Source organism: Aedes albopictus, chromosome 3 (assembly GCF_035046485.1).
Source record: "Aedes albopictus strain Foshan chromosome 3, AalbF5, whole genome shotgun sequence".
Taxonomy (NCBI): domain Eukaryota; kingdom Metazoa; phylum Arthropoda; class Insecta; order Diptera; family Culicidae; genus Aedes; species Aedes albopictus.
In genome coordinates this window covers 39,918,198-39,944,522 of record NC_085138.1, presented here as the reverse complement: position 1 = coordinate 39,944,522, position 26,325 = coordinate 39,918,198, and the positions used below count along the sequence as shown (strand labels likewise).

The window sequence follows — 26,325 nt, the reverse complement described above, 5'->3', positions numbered from 1 at the left end:
TTAAATTTTACTATCACATGTGAGAAGTGAGCATCTGCTACCCAGGCTAATGATCAGAAAGGTGGATCAACACGTGTTTGGTTGTCTCTTTCTTGGACCGCCGTTCATTCATTAAATCAGCCGCGCAATTTCTCGCTGAGAAGAGCGAGAGAATGCTCTGACCATTCGCCAAATCTACCACATTCACATGGCGTGTGCATTTTGCTTATATACTTTTCCGTGAAACACCAAGCCAAACGACTTGCCCCAACGTCTTCACACACTGAACAAAACCGAGCCACCCGGTCGTCGTCGGTGGAGACGCTTGATCTTCGGTACAGCCACCTCAGCACAAGTTCGAGCACTTCACCGCCTCCTCGCGCGCGCTCTGATTCACGACGCGACGTCCACTGAGCAGCAGCAGCGGTGGCTCTCGCGCGCACGGCGCCCGGTGTGCGGTGTCCGATGCGGTTCGGTTTGTTGTGCCATTTGTTGTTTGGCAGAAGAAGCCGCGCGGTGCCGTGCCGTACCCACATTATTAAATATCGGCGAATTCACGCGATTTCTGCCAGTAGAGCAGCGCAAGTCGTCTGAGTCATGTCGTGCTGGGGTTTCGCACCACTAGTTTAGTGTGCCGTTTGCTTAGTTTGGGAGCCCGCCGCCGCGCCAGTCGAGTGAGATATATTAGGGTGCATTTGAACTGAAGTGTTTGTAAGAACTTTGGGGTTTGAACTGTGAACGGAAACTGTGGGAAGAATGTCAGTGTTACCGCGAAATGTTACGGAAGCGATCAAGGAGTATGCGACCTCCCGGGGGATCAAGAATCCTAAGTTCGACATATCTAGTGGTTCCCGCAATGGGGATAGCTATTCAGGTGATGTGTATCGGATTGTGATTTCACCGGATGAGAAGGACGTCGAAGATTGCCGCAACAATAATGGCGATGGGTAAGTACCGACCGGCGAACGTAACTTAGTGCAGTTTTGCTATGAGCAACCAGTTCATGTGATTCGCGAGATGAGAATTTGTTGATCTTGGGATTTTTGGTGGAATTGCGGTGGTGATTCAGTTCAATGTCAATGTTGTACCTGATAATGGTATTTATGAGAGCTTTGTCAGTCTGTGGCAAACTCGGTGTTGATTAGCAATATCATGTAGAAGGTGCTTGGGTTCGATTCACGGACTGTTTGGGATCTTATCCTAAAGTACATTCCCTTGTTTGTCTCGGGCAAAATGTATCTGCACAGTTATGTTAGTTAGAAGCAGGAGAAAAATCTGTTGCGATTGCGGCTTGGATTCCGGGGGAGTTCTTTAAAACTAGTATCACGGAAAATGTTGCAATATATTCTATCAGTGGAATGCTTGAAGAAACTTCGGTGCCTGGTGAGTTTTGATGAGAGCTCTACAGGATTTCAGAGAAACTCAAATAGTGTTTTCGTGAAGTAAAGGTGAAGTTGTAATTATGGGATTTGGACCAGAGATAATTCTGATCAGATTTTGGGAAGTACATATTGAAAAGAAATTTTATTAAGAAGAACTTTAGAAGGTAATTAGGATTAAACGACGATGATATTTTTTAGATTGATGTGATTCTGAAGTAGACTAACGATCAGATTTTATTCAGGCAGATATTTGATGGGAACTTAGAAAACGAATCAAAGTGTGCAAAGATTATATAGTTCTTAATAATTTTTGCATCAAACCAGTAGATTGTTACTGGAATTGTGGGGAAAGTATATTGAACATCGATGAAATTTTTTCAGAGATTTTCTTGAGAATACGCTGGTTAGCACTGAGAAAACATGAATATTAGATTGCTTCATGAATCAAAAGGTTCTTCTTCTTCTTCTTCTTCTTCTTCTTCTTGGCGTAACGTCCTCACTGGGACAAAACCTGCTTCTCAGCTTAGTGTTCTATGAGCACTTCCACAGTTATTAACTGAGAGCTTCCTCTGCCAATGACCATTTTGCATGTGTATTTCATGTGGCAGGCACGAAGATACTCTATGCCCAAGGAAGTCAAGAAAATTTCCTTTACGAAAAGATCCTGGACCGAGCGGGAATCGAACCCGTCACCCTCAGCATGGTCATGCTGAATACCCGTGCGTTTACCGACTCGGCTATATGGGCCCTTTTCAAATCAAAAGGTCTGAGACAGTAAAAAGAGAGAAAAAAAATGAATAGCCAAACTGAATCCGAGCCCACACCACTGATAATGTTGCATTATCAATTACTCGGGAGTTATGGACTAAATATTATTGATATTTCGGTGTGATGCCGAAAAAAATAATAATTTTGAGATTGAAGTGAAGATTCTGATGATATTTTTTTTGTTGAATCTTATTGTGTTCATACAGAGGAGGAAATTTTGATGGGATTCCGTAGAAATCTTTGAATCCCCTGTTGTAAGATCTTTTCCCTGTGCACTTAAATATTCAAAAATGTACAGTCACTTAGGCTTTAATTTAAAATAACTAAATTATCAAATAGTTAGCAAGTGACTGATATGAAAATGAGTAAAACCAAATGACTTACTTGGCAGAGTTTCAGAAGAATTTCAAACAATTTTTAGAAGAAAAAAAAATAGAATACATACTATACAAACCATTTCATCTGATGAAATCCCTTATTTAAGTTCCTGAATAAATTTAATTTTCTTGAATGACATTATTGCCAAAACCATGTATTTCTGTCGGGAATTTCCCAGAGCCTCAAATTCTTCTATGGATTCCTACAAGGATTCTTCGAATGGTTTATTCCAGAATTATTATAGTAATTATTTCAAGAGTTTAGCTCAGCATTTCTATCTAGAGTTCTCCAGAAATTATAATAGAGATGCTTCCCGAGATACCTTTTGGAAAACCTCTAGTGATTCCAAAACGGTTTTCACCGATGTTCCTCCGACTATTTATTTTGGGGATCCTTTAGCAAATACTTTTTTTTTATGAATAAATCAAAAAAAATCCTGAGTATCAATATTCTTCTAGGCATTCCCCAAAATTCCTGGAGTTTTTGAAGCAGTTCTTCTAGAAATTTCTTTTCGAAACTCTTCCGGGGATTGCTCCTAGAGTATATGTCAAAAATTGATGCAAGGAATTCTCACAAGGATTTTTCTCAGAATTAATCCAGGGATTCCTCTCGGGTTACTTTCCACAATTTTTCCAGGATTTTTTTCAAAAGTTTTTTTTTTCAAATATTATTTCTTTATTTTCAACGTCTTGGCGAGACAAGATATGGAATCAAAAGGTTAAAAAAACATTTTGGGGCATTGAGAGCATTGGGCAAATCTGGCTGAGACATCGATTTTTGTGAATCGATTCGAATCGGATCAGAAGAATCGATTCATCGAGTTAATCGAATGCTTTGAATCGATGTTTTCACATCGATTCGTTATTATAAAATATTACAAAACTATTAAATAATTCGTTTGCTGCATTATTTTTCTAAATATTGTGCGTTGCAAGGAAAACAAAATTGTGGCGACTACTTTCCAAGGCCTTCAATGATGAACAAAATTTAATCGCAGTTCAAATGCCACGTGCAGTCGCAACAGTCATCATATCATCCGGCCATGTGGTGACCCTTTTATTTTGATTCGTATAATAAATTCAATATCAAAATGTTAGAACACTTCGTGACTCTGATTCGAAAATGAATATAACGCTAAAAAAGTCCATTCTGAAAAAAAAATAAATTTAATATTTATGGATCGAAAGAAAAATCCCCAGAACTTTGAGAAGTAATGCCATATAGTACTGAGATAAATTCCCGCAGACTGCTGAGAGAAATTCCACCAGAATATTTAAAGATACTTCTTCAGAATTCTGAAAGGAGTTCCTCTAGAATTATTAGAGAGAATCCTGAGTGACATTATCTAGAAAAGAAAACAAGAATCTTCCGGAATCTTTGAAGGAATTCACTCTGATTTCTATTAATCATTTTCCTGGAATCCCGAGAGAAACGAATTGTCTCCCACGGGAGACGGAATTCTCCCAGAATCCTGTGATAGATAGTCTCAGAATCCTAAGAGAAGCTTTCCCTTGAGATTCTCTCAAAATGTTCCAGATTCGTTAATAGATTATTCTAGAATCCAAAGATGAATCCTCCCAAAATCATGAAAGGATATCCAAGAGCTTTTCTTTCACATTCTTGAGATAAATTCATCTAGAATTGTGAGAGAGATTCCCACAAAACAAAAAAGATTTTCGGAATTCTAAGATGAATTCCACAAGAAACTTAAAAGAAATGACCCAGCATCCTAAAAAGCGTAGCTTAGAACGCTGAGAAGCATTCCAGAAATCTGACAAAGGTTCCTTCAAAATACTGGTCGAGTTTGCCAAAGAAACCTGAGATATACTCTCACAGAATTCTGGAAGATGGGATTTCCCCAGGAACTTGAGAAGAATCCTTTTAAGTATTCTCCCAGGATTCCTTTTAAATTCTGGATGGAATCCTTTAGAATACTGCGAATAAGTCTTCCATAATACCGAGAGGTATTCTCTAGAATTCTACGAGTGATTCCTCCAGAATCCTGAGAGGGATCATAAGAGGGGATCTTCCAGATTCTTGAGAGAAATATATCTAGAAGCCTAAGAGGGATTTTTCCGAAAATCTGATGTGGATTCTCCCTGGAAGGGATTACGAAAACTTCTAGAATGGACTTCTCCAGCATCGAGAGAACAATTTTGAGAAGTATTCCCACATAAAACAGAAAAATTACCGCAGATTCCTGAAAGACATTGCCTAGAATCTTTGAAAGGACTCCCCTAAATTCCTAAAAAAGATTGTTCCTGAACTCTGAAGAGTGATTCTTCTAGAAAACTTTAAATTATTACACCAGTATCTCAACAGAATCTTCCTATAATCAAGAATCGCAAAATCTATGCGAGGAATTCTTTAAAATCCCAATTCCTCAAGAGAACTCTGCCCAGAATCTCGTGAGAGATTCTTCAATAATTGATAATTCTGATTAATTGATCATCCAGAAATTACTTATAATCCTGAAAGGGATATCACCCTTGGAAGGGGAAAAAAGAAAGGGTGTAAAAAGAAATTTTATAGTTTTGAATCGAAAGAAAAATCGAATGTAAAAAATCGATTCGGTCGATTTCGTGAGGCTTCAAAAAATCGATTAATCGGAACAAAAACATCGATGCTGCCAACATCGATTCAAAATTGCCCAATGCTAATTGAGTGACATTTTTTATAAACTGGATGAATTTCCTCATTCATGGTTTATGATTTTTTTCTACACAATAACGTTTTTTTCTGCATAAATCGGTTTACACAGTAAGATGAAGTATTGCGGTCTTCTGTTTTTTTTTTGTGAGTAATGTTGTTTTTTTATTATTATTTTTAACTTGGCTTTGATAAAAATGGTTTCCAGAAAACTTATACACTTTTTCCACCAAGAAAAAAAAAGTGATACCTTGAACCTTTTACAAGAAATCAAAACTTAAAAAATGAAGAAATGGTATATCCCGATGGTGTAATCAGGTATATAAGAACCAGGTTTTTTTTCATTCTGAATTATAACTAAAGTATACATGGGATGAACCAAATGTGGACACTATCTTGCAAGGATTTTCGATAAAAATACATGTGCAATCTACAGCAGCCAAAAAAGACATTCAGGTGGCCCATGGCCCCAAGTTGGAGATCACTGACTCACACTTTTGGTTCATTGGAATCTTGCACTGCTGGAAACTCATATTGATTAGGAACCAGCAAAGTTCGCTCACTCTACAATTCTGGACTTTTTTCAGATTTTTTAAAATTTTTCATGATAAATTTTAAGTATCAATGAATATGGATTTCTTCCGTTGGATTTTGGAAAAATTCTCAAGACACTCATTCATTTCACTCATTTTATATCATTCATTTTTATATTAAAGTATACTTTATATATTGATGAATTTCACGCCAACTTTTATTTTAAACTAGCTGTCCCGGCAAACTTTGTCTTGCCGTCTTGTGGTGATTTGACAACTGTGGAGCTCAAAAAAGCACCGCACTCTAGATTGGTTTCATTTTTGATCGTGTTGATTTCCTTCCCAGCTCATGAAAAATCAGAGCTTTATCAATTTTCTTACTTTTCTGGTTGATTTTCGTAGCTTTTTGTACATATAAACACAGCCACCATGAATACGAACCGAACCGTGCAAGAGTCATGCTGATCGGTTCACCCGTTCTTGAGTTTTGTTGCCTCAAAGGAACTTCAAACTCATTTATATATATATAGATATTTTACACCCTGAAAGAAGTATTTCAAAATTTAAAGCCCATTTTTCGTCAAGAAAGACAATTTACCTACATAAAAAAGAAAAAAACCTAGTGTCATTTTTTATCGTGATTCTCGCAAACTCATACAGTAATGGACCCAGCATCCCTTCAGAATCCAATTAAATTTAACGGGTATGGTTATTTAGACTTTTTGGACGTTTTTGCAACTAAAAATCATCTAGACTGCCAGAGTTAAAGTCATTCAATTTCCATTATATTCACAACGAGGGCGCTGCCAACTCCCAAGACGAGTTGGTGTGAAATTCTTCAATTTGACTTTGTCCAGCAGATTATAGACAATAGATTTAAAATTCATTTGCAATTCTTACAGCATTATTTGTTGCTTTTTTTCAATCTAGATTTCAGAAGAAAACAAAAATACTTCCTGGAGTTTTAAGTTTCAGTTGAATCCTTAGAAGTCTTCATTTTTTTTTTCTTATTATAAATTGATGCAAATTTTGCAGAACTTTTCAACAAGTGCTTACCTAAGGTTTATTCTGAAGTTTTCAATATGTTTCAATTTATTCGGAATATTTCTCAAGAAGATCTGAGTTGATAGCTATTTTCAGTGCAACCAATCTACCACTATCAGAAAAAATTGTAATCAAAACAACCTGTATAAATTATATGGTAGTAGACCATCCCACATTTGTATAGTGCAAAAAGAGGTTGTCAAAAGCTACAGGGCACGAGATTTGCCATGCTTAATTTGGCTCAGAAAGAAGTAAACAGCGGTTGATACGCTATGGAACAAATTATAATTAGTGGAAGACCACAAATGGCGAAATTTGAATTACAAAGGTACGGTTACAGTTAGTATTTTTTTTATCTGTATTAACGAGATTTTTAGCCCTAGGCTAGCTTATCTCGGGACCCACGCTTTACTTCCGAAGGAAGAACTCATATTTTTGTGAGTATGTCGGGAGTGGGATTCGATCCCAGGTCCTCGGCGTTATAGTCAAGTATTTAAACCATCACACCAAGTCCGCTCCTACAGTTAATAAAAGCCGTTTACTCTCGATATTGTCAAATTAGGAGGTTAAGCAAGTGTTCTAAATCTATGATTTCTAGCTCATGTTTTTTTAAATTTTGTTAATAATCTTCATTGGTATCTTAATCAACTAAAGCCTGTATCCGCAATAATCGGGACACAGAAGTACGGCTGCAGCTCTGAAATGAATCGGTAAAATTGGCCAAATAATTGACTGGGAACTCTTTGGTGTATGTTTATTATCTGTGCCAAATTTCATTAAAATCGATGCATTACTTATAATTGTGGATAAAATACAAACAGACGTGGTTTAAAGCATTTTGTACAATCATGACCAATTTTCATTCGCATAGTAGATGGTTCTTTTACGCTACAGTTAAAAGTTCTGTGATGATAATTATGAAATTTTGTTAGCAGTTATAATACTTATAGAGACACTTTCTTGCACTTTCATCCACTTTTATTAATTGGTTTGAAAGCTACAGGTGTTGATAGGGGTGAGTGTAAGTGAAAATTTGTCGTTTTTTTCATGTGCAATGTTTGCTTATGCATAACTTTTGTATTTATCTGCCAATTTTCATGAAATTTTCACAGAAAGTAGTTGATTATGTGTATGTTATGTCTGCAAAATTTTATGATTATTGGTGTAGTGCTTTCAATAGTACAATCGAAAAAATAAAGGGTGCTGACTAGTTGCTGTCTGAGGGGCTAAAATCACGTTTAGTCCCAATACATGTTTCAACTATAAAATTGTTGATAGTGCATCGATTTTTTTGAAATTTTGCCTTTGCAACGAATTTAGATTAGGAGGTTTGTGTTCAATATTTCAGCCATTACCTTTGCCAAATTCAAAAGTTACAGCGCTGACAAGCAAAACTAGGGGCTGTACAAAATTCAATGGCGCACAGTCTACTCTTTCATTGCTACAACAAAAAGTACTGCACCGATTCACATGGAATTTTGTAGGTGAAATTAACACATCTTAAGATGTTATGAGGCCGAATTTGAACAACTGTAATGTATCTATTACAGAGCTACAGCTGTATTTCTGTGTCCCGATTATTGCGGATACAGGCTTTATTACATTCATCGGCGCTTAACTTTGGTGTTCTGTGTATAGTTACACCAGCTACACATCATCTTAATTTGGTATAATAAATTTGAAGGTATACGGATCTAAGACTCTCGATTGTTATATTCCATGCAGCACATGTTTGTCTTTCGAAACTTGTGCGCAAAATGAAAATTAAAAAAAAAAAACGATAAAAATTGTAAATGTATTTCTAGGAAAAATTATGGAAAATACAAAAAAAAACCTATAACAAATATTGCTAATTTTTCAATACATGCAAAAACACACAAGCATACAGTATAAATGGTTCGTTCAAAAGCCGTCCCATTGGCTTATGGCTCACATGGCTTACCTGGCCAACCGCACGCTACAGCTCTGACCGAAAGTTTAGATAAGAGGGCACTTTATGGGATAGTCTGAATTTTGCTTTATTGGAGGAGGATTAGAAAAAAAGCTAATTGTTTAAAGTACTTCTTGTTAAGTTAATATTAATTTGTAGGAAAAAATCCTCAATTACTTCTGTAGATACATATTTTACACATTTTCCTAAACGAACTACTGTTGATAAGGTTTTTCAGAATTTTTGTTGACCCCAGCTAAAACAATCTAAAATGTAAATTAATATCTGTACATTCGTAAGTGATATATATGTTCATTATTCATAATGATTCAATAGTATTCATATTTTGCTATGAGAAACATCATAATAACGTTCAAATGTAAAAAAAAACACGTGAAACAGCTACTCTTTAAGAAGCTGCCGTAATTTTGCAAAGTGACGTAAGCGACGTTCCAATTTAGACGTCTTTTGTTATATATCTGGTGTAATAATAACACTATGGTATACCTGCTGTATTAGGATGTAAGATACAGTCGTAACCTAGCATCTAGAAAGAAATCTTAGGGGATGAGCAAGAGTTTATTGCTTCTATCAATGCTAAAACTGGTTGACTCTGACAGATTGTCATTAGTATCAATCAGTCGCCGTAGCCTAAAAGTGTCTAACAATCGCTAGGACCGGATCGAAAAAATGGGCAGGATTCGTACACTGGTCTTCTAAGAAGTGAACGCATCTCCTTTCGATAATTTTTAAGAATACGAGGTCGTATACGGTACATTTGTAACTGGTTCTGCGTATCTGGTTAAATGGGTTTGATCGCATCTAATGCAACCAATCAGAGTATACTTGGTGAGTGTAACAATTTTGTGGAAAAGATGTGTACAAGTTAAATTACGTTCGTAAATGGATACATTGTCAGAAATTACAGCTGTGAATATTACAAAATTATTTACTGTGTGCACAAAATAAAATTGGGCATGAATTCAAACAGTGCATAAAACGAGTAAGTGCTGTGCATAAATTGAGTCAGCACTTTAAATGAGGGAACTTAATTCTAGAGCAAAGATTTTGTGTCCTGGGGGTAGAAAGCAAGGCCAAGAGAGTTTCATGGGGTTTTAGGAGAGCCAAGAAAGAAGACGTTTCAGGTGTGTTTTGGGAAACTCCAGAAGAATTTATGAGAGCTTAAGGTTGTTTCAAGGAGCTTTAGGTACCATTCAGAGGCATTCCAGGGGGATTTCAGGGAGCTTCAGAGGGTTGGGATTGGAGGGATTTAAGCCCTGTCAAAGTAGTTCCAAGAGTTTTAAGGGAGGGGGGGCTTCATAGGGATTCAGGGAGCTTCAGGGCCTAAAACTCCCTGAATCGTTTCTGAAACCCCCTGAAACTTCCCTGAGTCCCCTTGAGACTCCCTGAAACGCCCCTGAAGCACTCCGGAGGCCTGAACCACCTGAAACGCCCCTAAGACTTCCTGGGACCACCTGAAATGCTCTGAAACCCTCTGGAACTCCCTTAACATCTTGTGATTCCGGATATCGCTTAGAGTTGCTGCCAATTATTGCAATCGCTCACGTATATAGTTGACGATAGAGCTCTAAGAGTCCACGCACCGCTAGAAAATCACGCTTGCTGTATACAGTGTTAGCGTGGTTTCATTACCATTCCCGGATTAAAAGTAACTCACATATCGCGTAATAAAGCAATACATAGGACTAACGTTTGAAAAGTTGTAACGATTTTTTTTTAAATATCATTTCAAGTATGTTAAAAGTGATTGTAGAAGAATTTAAAATACAATAGTACACAGTCCATGGGGATGAGTCGGTACAGATTTCCATCTCTCAAACCTATTACTTTGAGTGGCTTCGTGGTCGTGCGAGTTGTGCTGGGGAGTGCGGGTTCGATTCCCGCCGCAGCTGTTAGGAAAAGTTTTCGGCTGTGCTACTGGGCGTTGCATGCTAGTCCATTGTCAAGTGTCGTGTTTCCTTCAAAGAGCAAATACAGGGGATACTCAAAATAACTGGGACAGGTAAAATTTTCAATTTTTAAAAAATGTTCAACTCGTTGTAACTTTTTGAAAAGGGCATCAAATATGCTCAAATTTTTACTGTAAGTTCATCAACTAGTTGTGTATCAGTGGTCAAAATTTGGGAAAAATCGGACCATTCTACACGAAGTTATAAAGATTCTAGAAAAAGGTATAATTATCCGATGGCTAACTTTAAGCTGTTATATCTCCGGATTCAATTAACCGAATGCAATGAAATTTTGATCATTTATGACTACTATAATGAACTTTGAAAAACAGTTTACTTAATTTGAAATTATTAAGAAGAAAAAAAGTTATGGCGGTTAGAATAAATGTATGTTTTTTTAGTTAATTTATCTATTTTTCATATGCATCCCATTACTTTTTCAATTTAATGCCGATTATTTTGTTACTTCCTTTCAAAACATATTCATATTGAAGTCAATTAGAGGGAATTTAAATGAACTATAATTACTATCTCGAATTTTGAAACGATGATGAAGTTTTGGATAAATTGGTGGTATATTAGAAAAATAATCCAATCATAATAATTTTCTTCCGTGTAAAGAATTTTAAGTTTAGTCAAATGTTTTTATTAGCTTATTATATAAGTCATAAATGATCATAATTTCATTGCATTCGGTTCATTGAATCCGGAGATATAATAGCTCAAAGTTAACTATCGGATAATTATAACTTTTTCTAGAACATTTATAACTTCGTGTAGAATGGCTCGATCTTTTCCTAATTTTGACCACTGATACACAACTAGTTGATGAACTTACAGTAAAAATTTGAGAATATTTGATGCATTTTTCGAAAAGTTACAGCGAGTTGAACATTTTTTGAAAAGTGAAAATTTTACCTATCCCAGTTATTTTGAGTATCCCCTGTATCTCTCTGGAAGAATTGAACGTGTCCATGTTTTTTTTGTTATCAAAAACTCAAAAACAATCCCAATCATAGCCATTTCAGATTATACAACATTGCATAAACCATTTCGTTCACCCAGCGCTAGTTTCAACTAGTTATCGATGATTTCGCGCTCCGGAACGGTCATCGTCACCGGATCCATTTATTCGATAACGAATACTTATCACACTGTGGGGCGTGTCAAGCTCAGCGATATGCATTCGACACCAGTCAGTGCCTACTCCCATTACGCGAGGCACACATCGAAGAACGTTAAGTTCACTGTATCGAATCGCATTAGATTTGCATCGCCACCACCCCGATCCTGCCGCCGCCATCTGTATGCAATTAAGCTGCAGCCACCGAGATGCCGATACGCGTGGCGCTTAGAACTCGTTCGTGATTCACAACTTGTTTTCCATCTATAGCTACACTATGAAGTCTGGGCGTTTCTCGATGCTCTGTGCTTCCCAGAGATTTTTGTGTTTCTCAGAAGCCTTCGGAACGAAAAACTGTCTGCCACCAACCTGTTATCAATTTTTGGCGTTTTTTTTGTTTGATAGACGCTAAAGTAAATTCAACCGATAAGACTCTGACCGCCGACTGGGTTCATACACGTTTTCTCGATCAGGTGGGTGCACTTATTCTTACGATACAATGTATCAAAAGACTTTCCGTACGATTGTACTGGTGAAAACTGATATCAGTGCAGTTGCAACGCTTGCAAGTTTCAAGCTGTCTTAACGGCGCGAGTTGTACTTCATTGCATGGATGTTTAATGGGATTCGGACAAATACACTCCCGATCAAAAGTTTGGGGTCACCCTCCCGAAAACATGTCATTTTTTTAGGTCCATATCTTCGCCAATTTTCGTCCGATTTCAAAACCCCAGGTCTCATTCAAAAGATAATAAATCAAAGAAACTTTGAACATGATTTAAAAGAAACTTTTTCAAAAAAAAAAATGTATGTAAACTTAACCCAAAGTTACTAAATTTTCTAAAAAATGAATATAAACTTACGGCAGTGTCGCTGGAAGTTGGGTCGACCAAATTTTATGATGAGAGCGGTAATGTAACCCATTTTCTATTAGCTTTCAACTGCTTTTTACAGAACTTAGCTAAAAAATCTAGAAAAAAAAAGTTATTAAGTAAATTAATCCTTGATGTCATCGGCCAAAAGTTTGGGGTCACTATCGTAAAACATGGAAAAGTGATTTGTTGATATCTTTTTCATCTTTCATTCAATTTTAATTCTTCTTGGCTTTTTTGAAACAAAATGAATGATACTTACTGCATAGACATTGAACCACACATATTTGTTGAAAATTACATACTAAAACTTAACGTAAAATTGCCTCATTTTTTGCTGTGGTGAAATGTGTTAACTTTGCATAACATTTTTATATATGAAAATCGTTAAATACGTTAAATTAAAGACATCAAACGTAAATTTAGTTAATTATCTTTGAAATGAGCCAAAAAGAATTAAAAATGAACTATAGATGACGAAGATATCATCAAATCACTTTTCCATTTTTTTTTTTATCTATTAACGAGATTTTTCGCCCTAGCCTAGTTCATCTCGGGACCCACGCTTTACTTCCCTTCCGAAGGAAGAACTCACATTTTGCGAGTTTGTCGGGAGTGGGATTCGATCCCAAGTCCTCGGCGTGATAGTCAAGTGTTCTAACCATCACACCAGGTCCGCTCCACAACACACTTTTCCATGTTTTATGAAAGTGACCCCAAACTTTTGGCTGATACATCATATTGAGGGGTGACCCCAAACTTTTGGTCGATGACATGAAGAGTTAATTTACTTAATAACTTTTTTTTCTAGATTTTTCAGCTAAGTTCTGTAAAAAGCAGTTGAAAGCTAATAGAAAATGGCTCATATTACCGCTCTCATCTTAAAATTTGGTCGACCCAATTTCTAGCGACACTGCTGTAAGTTTATATTGATTTTTTTAGAAAATTTGCCAACTTTGGGTTAAGGTTAAGCTTACATACAATTTTTTTTGAAAAAGTTTCTTTTAAATCATGTTCAAAGTTTCTTTGACTTATTAATTTTTGAATGAAACCTAGGGTCGGACTCAAATTGGCGAAGATATGGGCCTAAAAAAATTACATGTTTTTGAGGGGGTGACCCCAAACTTTTGATCGGGAGTGTATCTGGTAGAAATCTAAAAAAAATCTGACAAAAAGCACAGTGGTTCGCACTGTTCCAGTTGGGACCAGAAAACTTTGATGAGTTCGTTTCATGTCTTACGTTAAACTTTCATTCAAGTACATATTACAAATAACTTGGATCATTTGGTACGGTATGTCTACACATCATTTCTTCCCTGCAGATTTAAAAGATGATTTGAGATTTAATTTGATAACTTGATCTCAAACCATATCAAAGAATCATCTTCGATTACCGAAGAAGCAGGTCCGGTCGCTTTGACGCTTGTGTCACATTCTTTATATGCTGCAAGCATCAATATTGATAACAAACAAAATTAGGCGTATTCTTACCCTTTTCTTTTTTCTATGATGCTTTCTCGTTCTGGCTGCGGCTGTGTTAGATTAGATTAGATTAGATTAGATAAAGTTCAAGACCAACAATTGAAAAGGCCACAACAACATTTTGTAAACAAACATGTTTCTATCGACTTGAGGCCTTTTGAACTTCACCCACACACCTTACCACCACTAACAGAAAGCGGAAACATCAAGCTTTCTGTTAATGGTGGTGAGATGCGTGGGTGGATCCCAGAAGGCCCTAAGTCGACAGAAACGTGTTTGTTTACGCAATGTTGATGTGGCCTTTTCAATTGTTGGTATTGCGTTGGACCAGCCTAGGGACGCGCCTCTGTGCAATAATTGACAAAAAATGCTGTGAGTTCATAAAGCACCAACTCACATCTATACCAGTTGGGACGTGATTCCAGAAATAAGAAGAAATACAATGTTTCTGTTTCTTTTTAACACTTTTACGAAGAATATAAAAGAACCGTTAAATATATTCCCCCTATTGACACGCTGTTTACAAAGTCAGAAAACCGCAAATTAATAATACATACAGCAACCAATGTCCAGGACAGTAACGGCGACGAGCCGGCCTGATGCCTGATGATGATGATGATGTTGCAGATGTGCGATAACCGACGAACAGCAACATCACCACCAAGTCACGCCGAAACTGACCTATACTAAGTGGCAAAAAGTTTCTCCCGAACCGCGGACGAGGAGGTACGACGAAAGCACCGTCGACGTACATATATGCAATGCACATTCAAATCGATTCCGGCCAGCTGATTCGGGTTTAATGACCTGCGCCTCTTGCCATCCGCGGCCGCCGTCCCCTCTTTGATCGCGTACTTCTCCTCCACCTCCGATCGAGTCTCCTCTTTATTCGCGGTGAACTTTTTGTTTTGAATTCGATTCGCATATGTACGATCGGTGATAATCTATTGTATTGCTGCTATATTTGGATTCATCATTCAATTTCTAGGGTTATTTTTGCGCGCAATATTTGGAGGCACTGAGATTAAAAGCTCCCAATGAATGCGCAGATTAACCGGAATGCGGAAATATTGGTGATGGTACCTATTCCTCTATGGCTTTTAAATGGAACCGTCTTATCATTTGTTTACAGCAATTAGGTCGTCAATCAATATTAAATTTGTTCAGAAATAAACATTTTGATCGTTGCTATAATTCATGCAAATGTACCGTAAAGCGGAGTAAGTCTGATCGCTTTTACTAGGCTCAGACATTGACCCAAACTAATAGAAAAGATAATTATTTTTTATGAACAATGTTGAAGGAAAAGTTGATAAATGGAGAATATTTTTCATTTTTTTTCTAAAGCACTGCGTAGGTACAGAAAACGCCATAGACAATACGAAATTTGCCAAAAATGCAATTATGTATTTTCATAAAAATGGCTCACTAATTTCTACATACTTACTAAACATCTTCTCAACATTTGTTCAGCATTGCTATCATTTCTTATGTTGCCCCAGAGCAGTATACCAGTTTTTTTTTAATTACATTATTTGGTTCTGTTAGTATTATTTCGGTATTTCATGATTTCGGAATTATTTACATTAGAATCTGTTTGGATTTCTTTATCATTCCCCACTAACTGCTTGAGGAATTTCAATAATTTTGCTTCGATTAATTCTCTGGTAGCTTGTATGTCTGCCAGCTATTCATGTTATGTTTTTACTTCAAAATAAAATTATAGAATAAATTCTAAATTCTATTCTTGATTTCCCTCGATGCAAATTTATCTGAAAACCTGTTTGAAAAAATTCTTTTTAAATTTAAATTATGTACCTATTCAGAATTTTACAAAAAAAAGCAAATTACTTCGATATTTTAGCCAGGTGAAAAATAAAACTGAAAACTCTACATTACCCTTAGGGGTTACAATAGGGGATTTTTTTATTACCGTACGGCTTTGGGCCGAAGGGTCTTAGATTTTCATGAAACTTTTTCCACAGGCAGGGCTCATGGATATATGAACAAAAAAATTTGAGGAAAATTCAGGGTCGCTTATTTTCCCGGAAAACTCAGGTGGAATATTTTTGTTTTCCCCTGACACTACTTAGGGACTGTCCATCTATTACGTAAGGCAATTTTTCCGATTTTTCGACACCCCCACCCCCCCTTGTAAGATTTTTTGTATGAAATTCTAAATATTTTTGTATGGCGGGTAAGATTTTCCAATCCCCCCTCCCCCCATAAACCCTTACGTAATTAATGGACAGCCCCTTACTACTTACTTAAACGAAGCATCGTAGAAACAAAGTTTTTTTTAGAAAATAAAAGCATATTTTCTCAGAAATCCAAAAAAAATATGAACTGGAAAAAGTTTCCCACAAAAGTTTCCACAGTCGAGAAAATTCGTAAAGAAAAGCCGGAAAAACTATGCCCGAACTGGTGAAATATTTTCGAAAAAATATTTTTGAGGAGGTTATTTTTTAAGTTTTAATCGCTGAAAATTTTTGGAATGCATTTTTTTTTCGTTTTTGAGTTATGGCCAATTTTGTTGAAAAATGTCCAAATGTGCCTCTTTGAAAAATAATAACTCAAGAACAAAGCATCGTAGAAACAAAGTTTTTTAATGGAAATGAAAGCAAATTTTCTCAGGAATCAAAAATAAAAAAATATGAAATGGAAAAAGTTTTCCACAAAATTTTTCACCGTTGAGAAAATTTATAAAGAACAGCCTGAAAAACTATGTCCGAACTCGTGGAAAATTTTAAATAAAATATTTTTGAGAAGGTATTTTCATAAGCTTTAATCGCTGAATTTTTTTGGAATGCACTTAATTTTCGTTCCTGAGTTATGGGAAATTTTGTGAAAAATGACCATATAATATAGGCTTACATGGTCATTTTCACATAATTGACCATAACTCAGTAACGAGAAAAAAGTACATTCCAAAAATTTCAGCGATCAAATCTTATAAAATTACATTCCCAAAAATATTTTTCTGAAAATTTTCCACGAGTTCGGACATAGTTTTTCCGGCTTTTCTTTATGAATTTTCTCAACGATGGAAAATTTTGTGAAAAACTTTTTCCACTTCATATTTTTTTGGATTTCTGAGAAAATTTGCTTCCATTTTCATTCAAAAACTTTGTTTCTACGATGCTTCGTTCTTGAGTTATGATTTTTCAAAGAAAAGGCTTTTATGGCACATTTGGACATTTTTCTACAAAATTGGCCATAACTCAAAAACGAAAAAAAAGTACATTCCAAAAATTTCAGCGATTAAAGCTTATGAAATAACCTTCTCAAAAATATTTTTTCAAAAATTTTCCACGAGTCTATGCCCGAACTTTTTCCGGCTTTTCTTTACGAATTTTCTCAACTGTGGAAAATTTTGTGGGAAACTTTTTCCAGTTCATAGTTTTTAGATTTCTGAGAAAAATTGCTTTCATTTAAAAAAAAAAACTTTGTTTCTGCGATGCTTCGTACTTGAGTTATGATTTATCAAAGTAAGTAATATCAGGGGAAAACAAAAAAAATCCACATGAGTTTTCCGGGAAAATAGGCGACCTTGAATTTTCCTCAATTTTTTTTGTTCATATATCCATGAGCCCTGCCTGTGGAAAAAGTATCATGAAAATCTGAGACCCTTCGGCCCAATTGTTTTTCGATTCCGAGACTACTTTAAGATATTTCTTCGGGAATTTCTCCATATATTCTCCTGGAAACTTTAGCTGACCGCAGGAAAAAATTACGTAGACTGTTTATCTTTGAGCTAATTGTTAACCGTATTGACTGTAATTATTTGTATGGGGATCGACTGTGATTGTGGTTATGTTACGGGTATTTTCGGCTTTCAGTCTTCGCGTAATCATAAACGGATTTATGCTCTACACCTGACGTTTCGGCTGCATGTAGGAGGTAAAACAAAACCCAATATAAGTGAACCGGTAGATTTAAAAATTGCGCCAACGATCGAACTCAACCACTGAATGGATGACGTGCGACTATGTTCAACACATTATAACTCACGATTGAACGGAGTGATTATCTATCCTTCGAAAAAGGCTCAATACATGCAGCCGAAACGTCAGGTGTAGAGCATAAGTCCGTTTATGATTACGCGAAGACTGAAAGCCGAAAATACCCGTAACGTAATTATTTGTTACAAAATCTATGTTTTTATGCTCCTGTGCGTTCTCTCCGTAATCGTTCGTTTTTGTGGATTCCTGCTCATCGCACGAACTATGCGTATTTTGATCCGTTTGACACTAGTTGTAGATTATTTAACGAAGTTGCTGATGTGTTCGATTTTAACGTCTCCAAAAGTGTTTTTAGTAATAGGATAAGATTTATAAGTTAGGCAACAGTCTGTACAACCTAGTGTTGAAGATGATGGTAAATAAATAAATAAATATATTCCTTCTAGAATTCCACTAGAGATTACTCCAATAATTACGTCTGGAATTAATCGAATGTCTTTCAGAAAATCTTTCAGAAAACTTCACTAGAGATTATTCAAAAATAATCCAGGAATTGCTCAAAAAATGTGTACTAAAATCCTTTCGGAGTACATCCAATTCGTCTAGAAATTACTGCAGAAATAAATTTCTTCGGATTTTTTTTGTATCCAGGATTTCCTACAGAAGTTGTTCCAGGAATTCGCTAAGAAAACTCCCCGGGGAATTCCTAAGAAATTCCTCAGGGGATCGCTTCCGGGATCCCTCATGGGGTTTCTTCAGAAATTCCTCCAAGAATTCCTCCAGGGATTCACCCGAGAATTCCTTCTGATTCTTTCAAGAACTACTTCGAGGACTATTTTCAAATGTATCCAAGTACCCTTCATGGGATTTATTTCGAAATTCCTCCTGGAATTCTTTCAGAAACTCCTTCAAGAAATGATTAGAGATTCCCTTATTACTCTTGGCATTGCATTGCTTGCGAGATTTAGGAAGGTTTCTTCAGGAAATCCTCCAGGGAATCCTGCAGGAACTGCTACAGGGATTCCTCCAAGAGTTCCTCTACGTACTCTTTATAGGATTCCTCCAGTTTTTCCTTAATAATTTCAGCGATTTCTTCAATACTTCGTCCTGAGATTTCTGCAGAAACTACTCCTGGAATTTCCTCAAATTTAATCTTGAGATTTCTTCCTCGAATTCCTGAAGGAATTCCTCCAGGGATCCCTCCAGAAATTCTTTCAAGAATTCTTCCAGGATTCCTCTGTGAATTTCTTCAGGGATTGGTTTAAAAATCCTATAGGGATTCGTCCAGGAATTCATCTAAAAATTCATCTAGAAATTTCTCTAGAAATTCCTCCAGGTATTCTTCTAGAGAAACCTCAAAGAATTCCTCTAGAGATTCCACCAGGATTCTTCGAGGGATTCTACCTGAAAGCTCTCGAGTGATTCTTCAAAAAAATCCTCAAGAATTCCTCTAGGCATTGCTCTAGGATTTACTCCAGGAACTCTTATAGGCATGTCTCTAGGAATTTCTCCCAGGGGTTACTCTGGGCATTCCTTTAGCGATTGCTCTGAAATCACTTTAGAAATACCTCCAGGCATTCCTCCAGGGATTTCTATGGGGATTCCTCCAGGGATTCATTCAGGGATTTCATTCAGGGACTCCTCCAGGAATACCATTAAGAATTCCATCTGGAATTACCCCTGGAATTACTGTAAAAATACCCCAGGAGTTCCTGTAGAAATTCCTCCAGGAATTTCTACGAAAATTTCTCCTGGAATCTTTCCCGGAAATCCTCCTCCCGGAGCTTATACAGGCATTGTTTCTGCATGAATTCCACCTGAGATTTCACTAGGAATTCCCTAGAGGATTTCTACAGGAATTCCCCTGGAAATCCTCTAGGGATTGTTTGAAAAAATCCCCCAGGAATTGCTTCCGGAATTTATCCAGTAATTATTTCAGGTATTCCTCGAGGCATTCCTCCAGGATTTCACCCAGAATACCTCTAGAAATTAAGCCACGAATTTGATCTGGAATTGATGCAGAAATTCCTCCAGGCATTTCTTCAGAAATTCCTACAGCAATTCTTCCAGGAAATCCTTCAGAAATTCTTTCAATGTTTTTTTCAGTAATTCTTCCAGGAATTTTTCCAGAAATTCCCCCAGGATTTATTTCACGGTTTCCTCCTGAAATTCCACCAGGAATTCACCAGGAATGCTTCTAAAGATTCATCCAGAGATTCTTCCAGGAATTCTTCCGATGATTCCTCCAGAGATTCATACAGATGTTCCTCCAAGAATGCCTCCTGGAATTCATCCAAAAATACTCTGGGAATTCCCCTCTAGGAATTTCTTCAGAAATTCCTCCTGAGGTTTCTTCAGAAATTGCTTCAGGTATCCCTCCAGGGATTTGAACAAGAATTCCCCAGGGATTCTTCCAAGAATTTCTTTAGAAATTTCTCTAAGGATTCCTCCTTGAATTTTTAAAGAGGTTCCTTCAGAAATTTCTCCAGTGGTTCTTCCCAGAAGTCTCCAGGAATTCATCCACAGATTCCTTCAGGACTTCTCCCAGGGTTTGCTCCAGGAACTTCTCTTTGAGTTGCTCCAGAGTCCAGAGTTCCCTTCAGGTATTTCTGCAGGAATTCCTCCAGGTATTCCTGCAGGAATCCCTTTAGGATTTCCTTCACGGATCCATCTAGGGATTTCTCTTGAAATTTATCCAGGGAATACTCCTGGCATTCGTTCAGGAATTTCTCCAGGGATGCCTTCAGAAAATCCTCCATTCATTCCTTCAGAAAATCTTTCAGGGATTTCTCCAAGAATTCTCTAGCAGTTCCTCCAGAAATTCCTCCAGGTATACTTTCAGAAATCCCTTCAGGAATTTCTCCGGAGATTCCTTTAGAAATTGCTGCAGGGATTTATCCAGGAATTCCTCTAGAAATTCATCCAGGAATTCACCAAAATTTTCTCCAAATATTCCTCCAGAAATTTGTCTAGGAATTCCTCCCGGGATTCTTCAAGCGATTTCTTCAAATTTCTTCAAGCATTCCTCCCATATTTGCTCTAAGAATTCCTCTAGGAATCCATCCAGGGATTTTTTTTTTCAGGAATACTTCCAGAAATTTCTCCAGGAACTCCCTTAGGGATTGCTTCAGGAGTTCTTCCATGGATTGCTCCAAGAATTCCTGTAGTGATTTCCTCTGAAATTCTTCTCTCCAATAATCCTTACATCATTTTTTTTCAGGGATTCATCCAAAAAAAATCCAGTATTACCTGGAGTCTGGAGATTGTTTGAATTGCTTGACGGACTTTTAGAGGAATTCCTCCAGCGATTTGTATTGTTATACTTTAAGATAATTATAGAGGGATACACAAGTCAGGAAATTCTTCAAGAAACCATCCATAAATTCATTCACAATTATCCCCAAGAAATCTTTAAGGAGTTCTTCCACATATTTATTCAGGAAACCATCCATGAATTCCTTCAATTGAACCCCGTGCAGGTCCTGCAAAGGAGTTTCTTCAGAAAATCGTACTGCAATTCTTTCAGTAATATACCCTGTCATTCTTTTACAGTCACTGTGACTTTAAATTTTTCAGGAATTTTCCCAGGACTTCCTTCCCCTCCTAGACATTTTTTTTTTGAATACATTCTAGCAATTTATCCAGGAATTCCAAGGACACCTCGAGGGTTTCCTTCAAGGCTTTTACGAGAATACCTTTAAAAATTCTGTCAAGGATCCTTCCGAGAATAAGTCAATTGACATTTGTATAAGATCATGTTCTAAGATTAGTATATGCAGTAAATAAAAGTTTTTAAAGTTTTAAAAGCAATTCAGGCAAGGATGATACAACTGAAGGTTTACTCTTAGAGGAATAGAAATCCAGGCTATTTCAAAATTGCTAATAAGCTTAGACAAATTGATGAATTACTAAAAAAAACTCCAGTTAGTCATAAAACACATTATGTAGACATTTTCAAAAATCTTCGGACGGGTTTCCATTGTGTTTTACTGGAGAAAATGTTGATGGAAACCATGAAGAAAATTCTGAGTTAATCCTAAAAGAAGATTCGTTATTTTCAAAAGAGTTCAGCTATGATTTGTTGCGATAGTTTTGTAGATATTAAAAAAATATAACCTCCAGAAGAAACAATGCAGGAGTAAAGAAAATAGCAATTTCATCGTGAAACGTCCCGGGTAGAGGTAAAGTACTGACATGTCAAACATGATATTGGTTTGATGGATGTAAGAGATAAAACATCTAAAAATAAAATCTAGGAAATGTTCCTGGAACATCTGAAAAATATCAGCGGGCGTTCTGGCCCCCGTAATAAAATGTGTATGATTTTCACCGGGAAACCCTTCTACATTTTGCTTTAGGAAATTTGACAGAAAAATTTCCAATAATTTGTTTTAAATTTTTATCAAATTAAGTAATAACTTCGTATCAAGTTCTGACAAAACTGTTGCGAAAATGTGTTTATTGGATGCTTCGTTTTATTTTTTGTCCTTCTTCAATTGCTAGTTATTTTCGTCAGGACAAACCGTATTTCAACCGTGCGAAAATGAAAGTATACACACCTGTATTCACCATCGTTCCTTGCATTTAATCCAATGCATACCACGCAATAATTGGTCGGAGGAAGCCCAATGAAGCGACCTGCTCGGTCTATAATCACCGATTTTTCTGTGCAGACAATCCGATGTATGTACTCCAATCCAAATTTGGGCTTATTAAAATTTGGACCACGACTGTCGGTCTGTCGTCAGGCCCGGATTAAGGATTGTGGGGGCCCGGGGCCCGAGCGGATGCGGAGGCCTCTTGGCGAAGGACTTAAACAAAATTTCTTCGTTTTCAAACAGTATTTGAGCAATATAAAACAAAAAGTTGGCGTGTAATAACCAAAAAAGGTCTTTGTGGGGGCCCCTAAAATGTGGGGGCCCGGGGCCCGGGCCCCCCAGCCCCCCCGTACATCCGGCCCTGTCTGTCGTGGTACATACCTCAACAACGGCGCGCGAATAAGGTGCCCCATCGGGTTCATTGACCACCCTTTCTCCTGACACCAAAGTCTGCAACTGCTTTTTTATGCTTTGTTTTGTTTTATAGCAGTCTGGTCATCTGGTCATCACGTATGCACGTACAGATTAAGTAACCCAAAAAGCCAACGAACGAACGAACGAACGGATGCACAAAGAAAGCCAGTCGCGAGCAGTAACCACCAAAAGTTATTCGTCCGGTCACCAATCGGTAATGCTGCACTGAGTCTGCATGGACTGCGACTGAATTGTTGGACGAATGCTTACCTTAATTTTTGGCAGTGGTTGAACCATAACCACCACCACCACTAGCATGTGACGTGACGTCTCGGGAAAAAGTGGGTCCCGTAAAAATCGTAATTACCAGTAGGTAATGCCAGTTGCAGCAGCAATGCATTAAGAACAAAGTCTACTTGATGAGGGAGTAGTGACCGTAAAACGGGGTAGATTTAGAATCTCTGAAAAATTTAGTATCAGGGCGCCCTCCACAGTATGTTGCCCTTACTGCGCTAACCGGAGCAATGGTGCAGTGGACCTTGTGTTTCTCCGAGACAATCAGCTGCCCTTCTTTAGTCTCACTTGAGGCTAAATATGGGCTGGATTATGAAGATGTTGTCAATTAGTTTAAATATTCACGATATGGTTTCGCATTATGCGATTTACACAATGTATTCTGTGTATCCTCGCCTTTGGCGTTTTCCAATCGATACTGATCTGGTGTTTTTTTGTTGTGCGGTTATTGCGAAGAGCTTAATCTTACCTAGTTTGGGTAGTGGCTACGGTTTCAATAGCTCAGATCAATCTTCAGCATAAAAAAACAGCAACGATCAATCTTTGCAGACTTATGCAAAATGGTACAGCCCAAGTGACCTTGGTACAAGAACCTTACTTTCGTAAGGGGAATTTCTATCTAGGAAACCTTGTGAACCCGGTGTTTGCTACTTTCAGTAAACTTGAAATGGCAAACTCGCGTGTCATGCCTCGAGCTTGTGTGCTTGTCAACAACGCAATAGTTGCTACACTCGTCTCTTAATTAACCACCAGAGATGTATGTGCTATCACAATTGGGGTTTTAAATTAAGAAAAATGTATTAATTTTTTGGTTTTATACGAAAGAGCACCTTTTTCTGAACCACTATGATTTTTTTCAGATTTTTTGAACTTTATTTTGGTACCTAAAATAAATTTCAAATAGATTTTTCGAAATCACCTTTTGACAGCTGAGCATCTGCTTGACAGCTCCGCCCAGTACAAAATGCGACGAGGGGTGATTCGACAAATCGCTCCCATACAAACTTCAAACTGATTTTTAAATAGGTTCCCGAGCACCAAAATTCGTGAAAATTTGGATTTCGGCTCAGTTTTGCATGCAGATTCTGAATATGTAATTATCTCAACACCGCTAAAGAAGCCAATTGATGCATCTGTTGGAAACCTCAACAGGAAATACGTCTATTGTTCGGTGTATTTGCCGCATGATGAACCATCCCCTACGGATGCTTTTAAACTAGTCATCGCATACTGCACTTCAAAAGGCCATTCGCTAATTGTTGGCAATGATGCTAATGCTCACTATATCATCTGGGGCAGCTCAGACATTAACTTGAGAGGCTCCAGTTTGACGGAGTACTTAAGTAGTACAGATCTTGTATTACTTAACAAAGGCAACCGCCCAACCTTCATGGTATCTGCTAGAGAGGAAGTGTTAGATATGACGTTTTGCTCTAGTAGAATTAGTCACGAGCTGATCAATTAGCATGTGTCAGATGAAGAATCTTTATCTGACCATCGCTACATTTTGAACATTAAATATTACTTCGCAAACATTGTGTTTCAGGAATCCTCGGTCAACAAACTGGGATCTTTTTACTGATTTAGTTGCGGCCAAATTTCATGGATACTCACCATCCATTGACACTCCAAGTGATTTAGATGATGTCGTTGATACTACAACGACCTTCATCATGGAAGCTTTTGAAGACGCATGCCCTCTACGGTCTGTGAAGATCACAAGAGGAACCCCTTGGTGGAACTCTGATCTGGCGAAACACAGGAAACAATGCAGAAAGAGTTGGAACAGACGACGTTCGGCTGGCTCGGAGGCTTTCAGGCAGCTCTCCTGTCTGCTGAACGATCCGGCTGGAAAAACCTTTGTACAAATGTTGCCAGTTTGAGTGAAGTCAGTCGGTTAAACAAAATCCTTGCGAAATCTAAGGATTTCCGAGTGTACGAACTTTGTTTGCCAAATGGCGATCTGACTTCCTCTGATGAGGAAGTTCTGGAATGCTTATTCAGCACACATTTCCCTGGTTGTGTGGATATTACATCTCCGGATGAACCTGATGCCTTTTATTGTAGTTATGATTCCCTGGCTTCGGCTCGGAGTATTGTGACTATTGAATCGATTGAATGGGCAATTGTACCTGAAGGTTCGACGCTACCCGAGCGTTCAACGCTACCTAACTTCCAACACCTTTGAGGCAACAAAACTCACGAACGAATGAACCGATCAGCATGGCTCTTGCACGGTTCGATTCGTATTCAACAGTTGTCAAACCACCAAAGCTGGATAAGACAAAGTTTTCCGGGACAGCTAGTTAAAAATAAAAATATTTCAACAGTAATAATAAAATCTCAAAATGTATTCCAAATAGGCTTTCAGGAAAAATATAAAAGTGTGGAGATGTTGAAGAAGAAATAATAAGAAAAATTCAAAAAAAATAAACACGAATTAAAGAGAATTACTTTTCAAAGCATGTTTAAATCGATTTTACTTAGATGGCGAAAAATGATATTTAGATCAAAATTGAAAATGGGTACCCGACTAGATGAACATAACAAGAATATATCATAATTATATCTTAATGTGTTATAACTAACATATTATGTTATAATTTTGTTATGACATGGACTGTTTATTACTTTTTCAAACTAAATTATAACAAAATATATTATAATATTTTGTAACTAATTTTGTTACAAATAAATCAGAACAAACTCTGTTATAACTTTGTTATTTTTGCAACAGAACAAAAGGATCAGTTGAAAAAATAACATAATTGTATCAGAATATGAAATAATTTTAATTTTTTGCTGTATTACAAAAAAATAGACATTTGATTATGTATTCGTTTTTTTTTCATTGTTTGTAGGGCAAAAGGTCGATGGATAGCAGGTAAAAGATCAAAAAATGCTTATACGGAAACAGCTTTATTCGGTGTAATTGAAAAATTTAAGA

The 26,325-nt window shown here is 37.1% G+C and overlaps 1 protein-coding gene across 1 annotated transcript in view; it reads left to right on the top strand.

Moving 5' to 3' along the window:
- The first annotated feature begins 414 nt into the window (after nucleotides 1–414).
- The window catches only part of LOC109429485 (uncharacterized), a 54,985-nt gene continuing 29,074 nt past the window's right edge, over nucleotides 415–26,325 (top strand). The window contains exon 1 of the mRNA XM_019705442.3: nucleotides 415–926. Within this exon, the coding sequence (XP_019560987.2) occupies nucleotides 736–926 (191 nt within the window). The 5' untranslated portion in view covers nucleotides 415–735. The remainder of the gene's footprint in view (nucleotides 927–26,325) is intronic.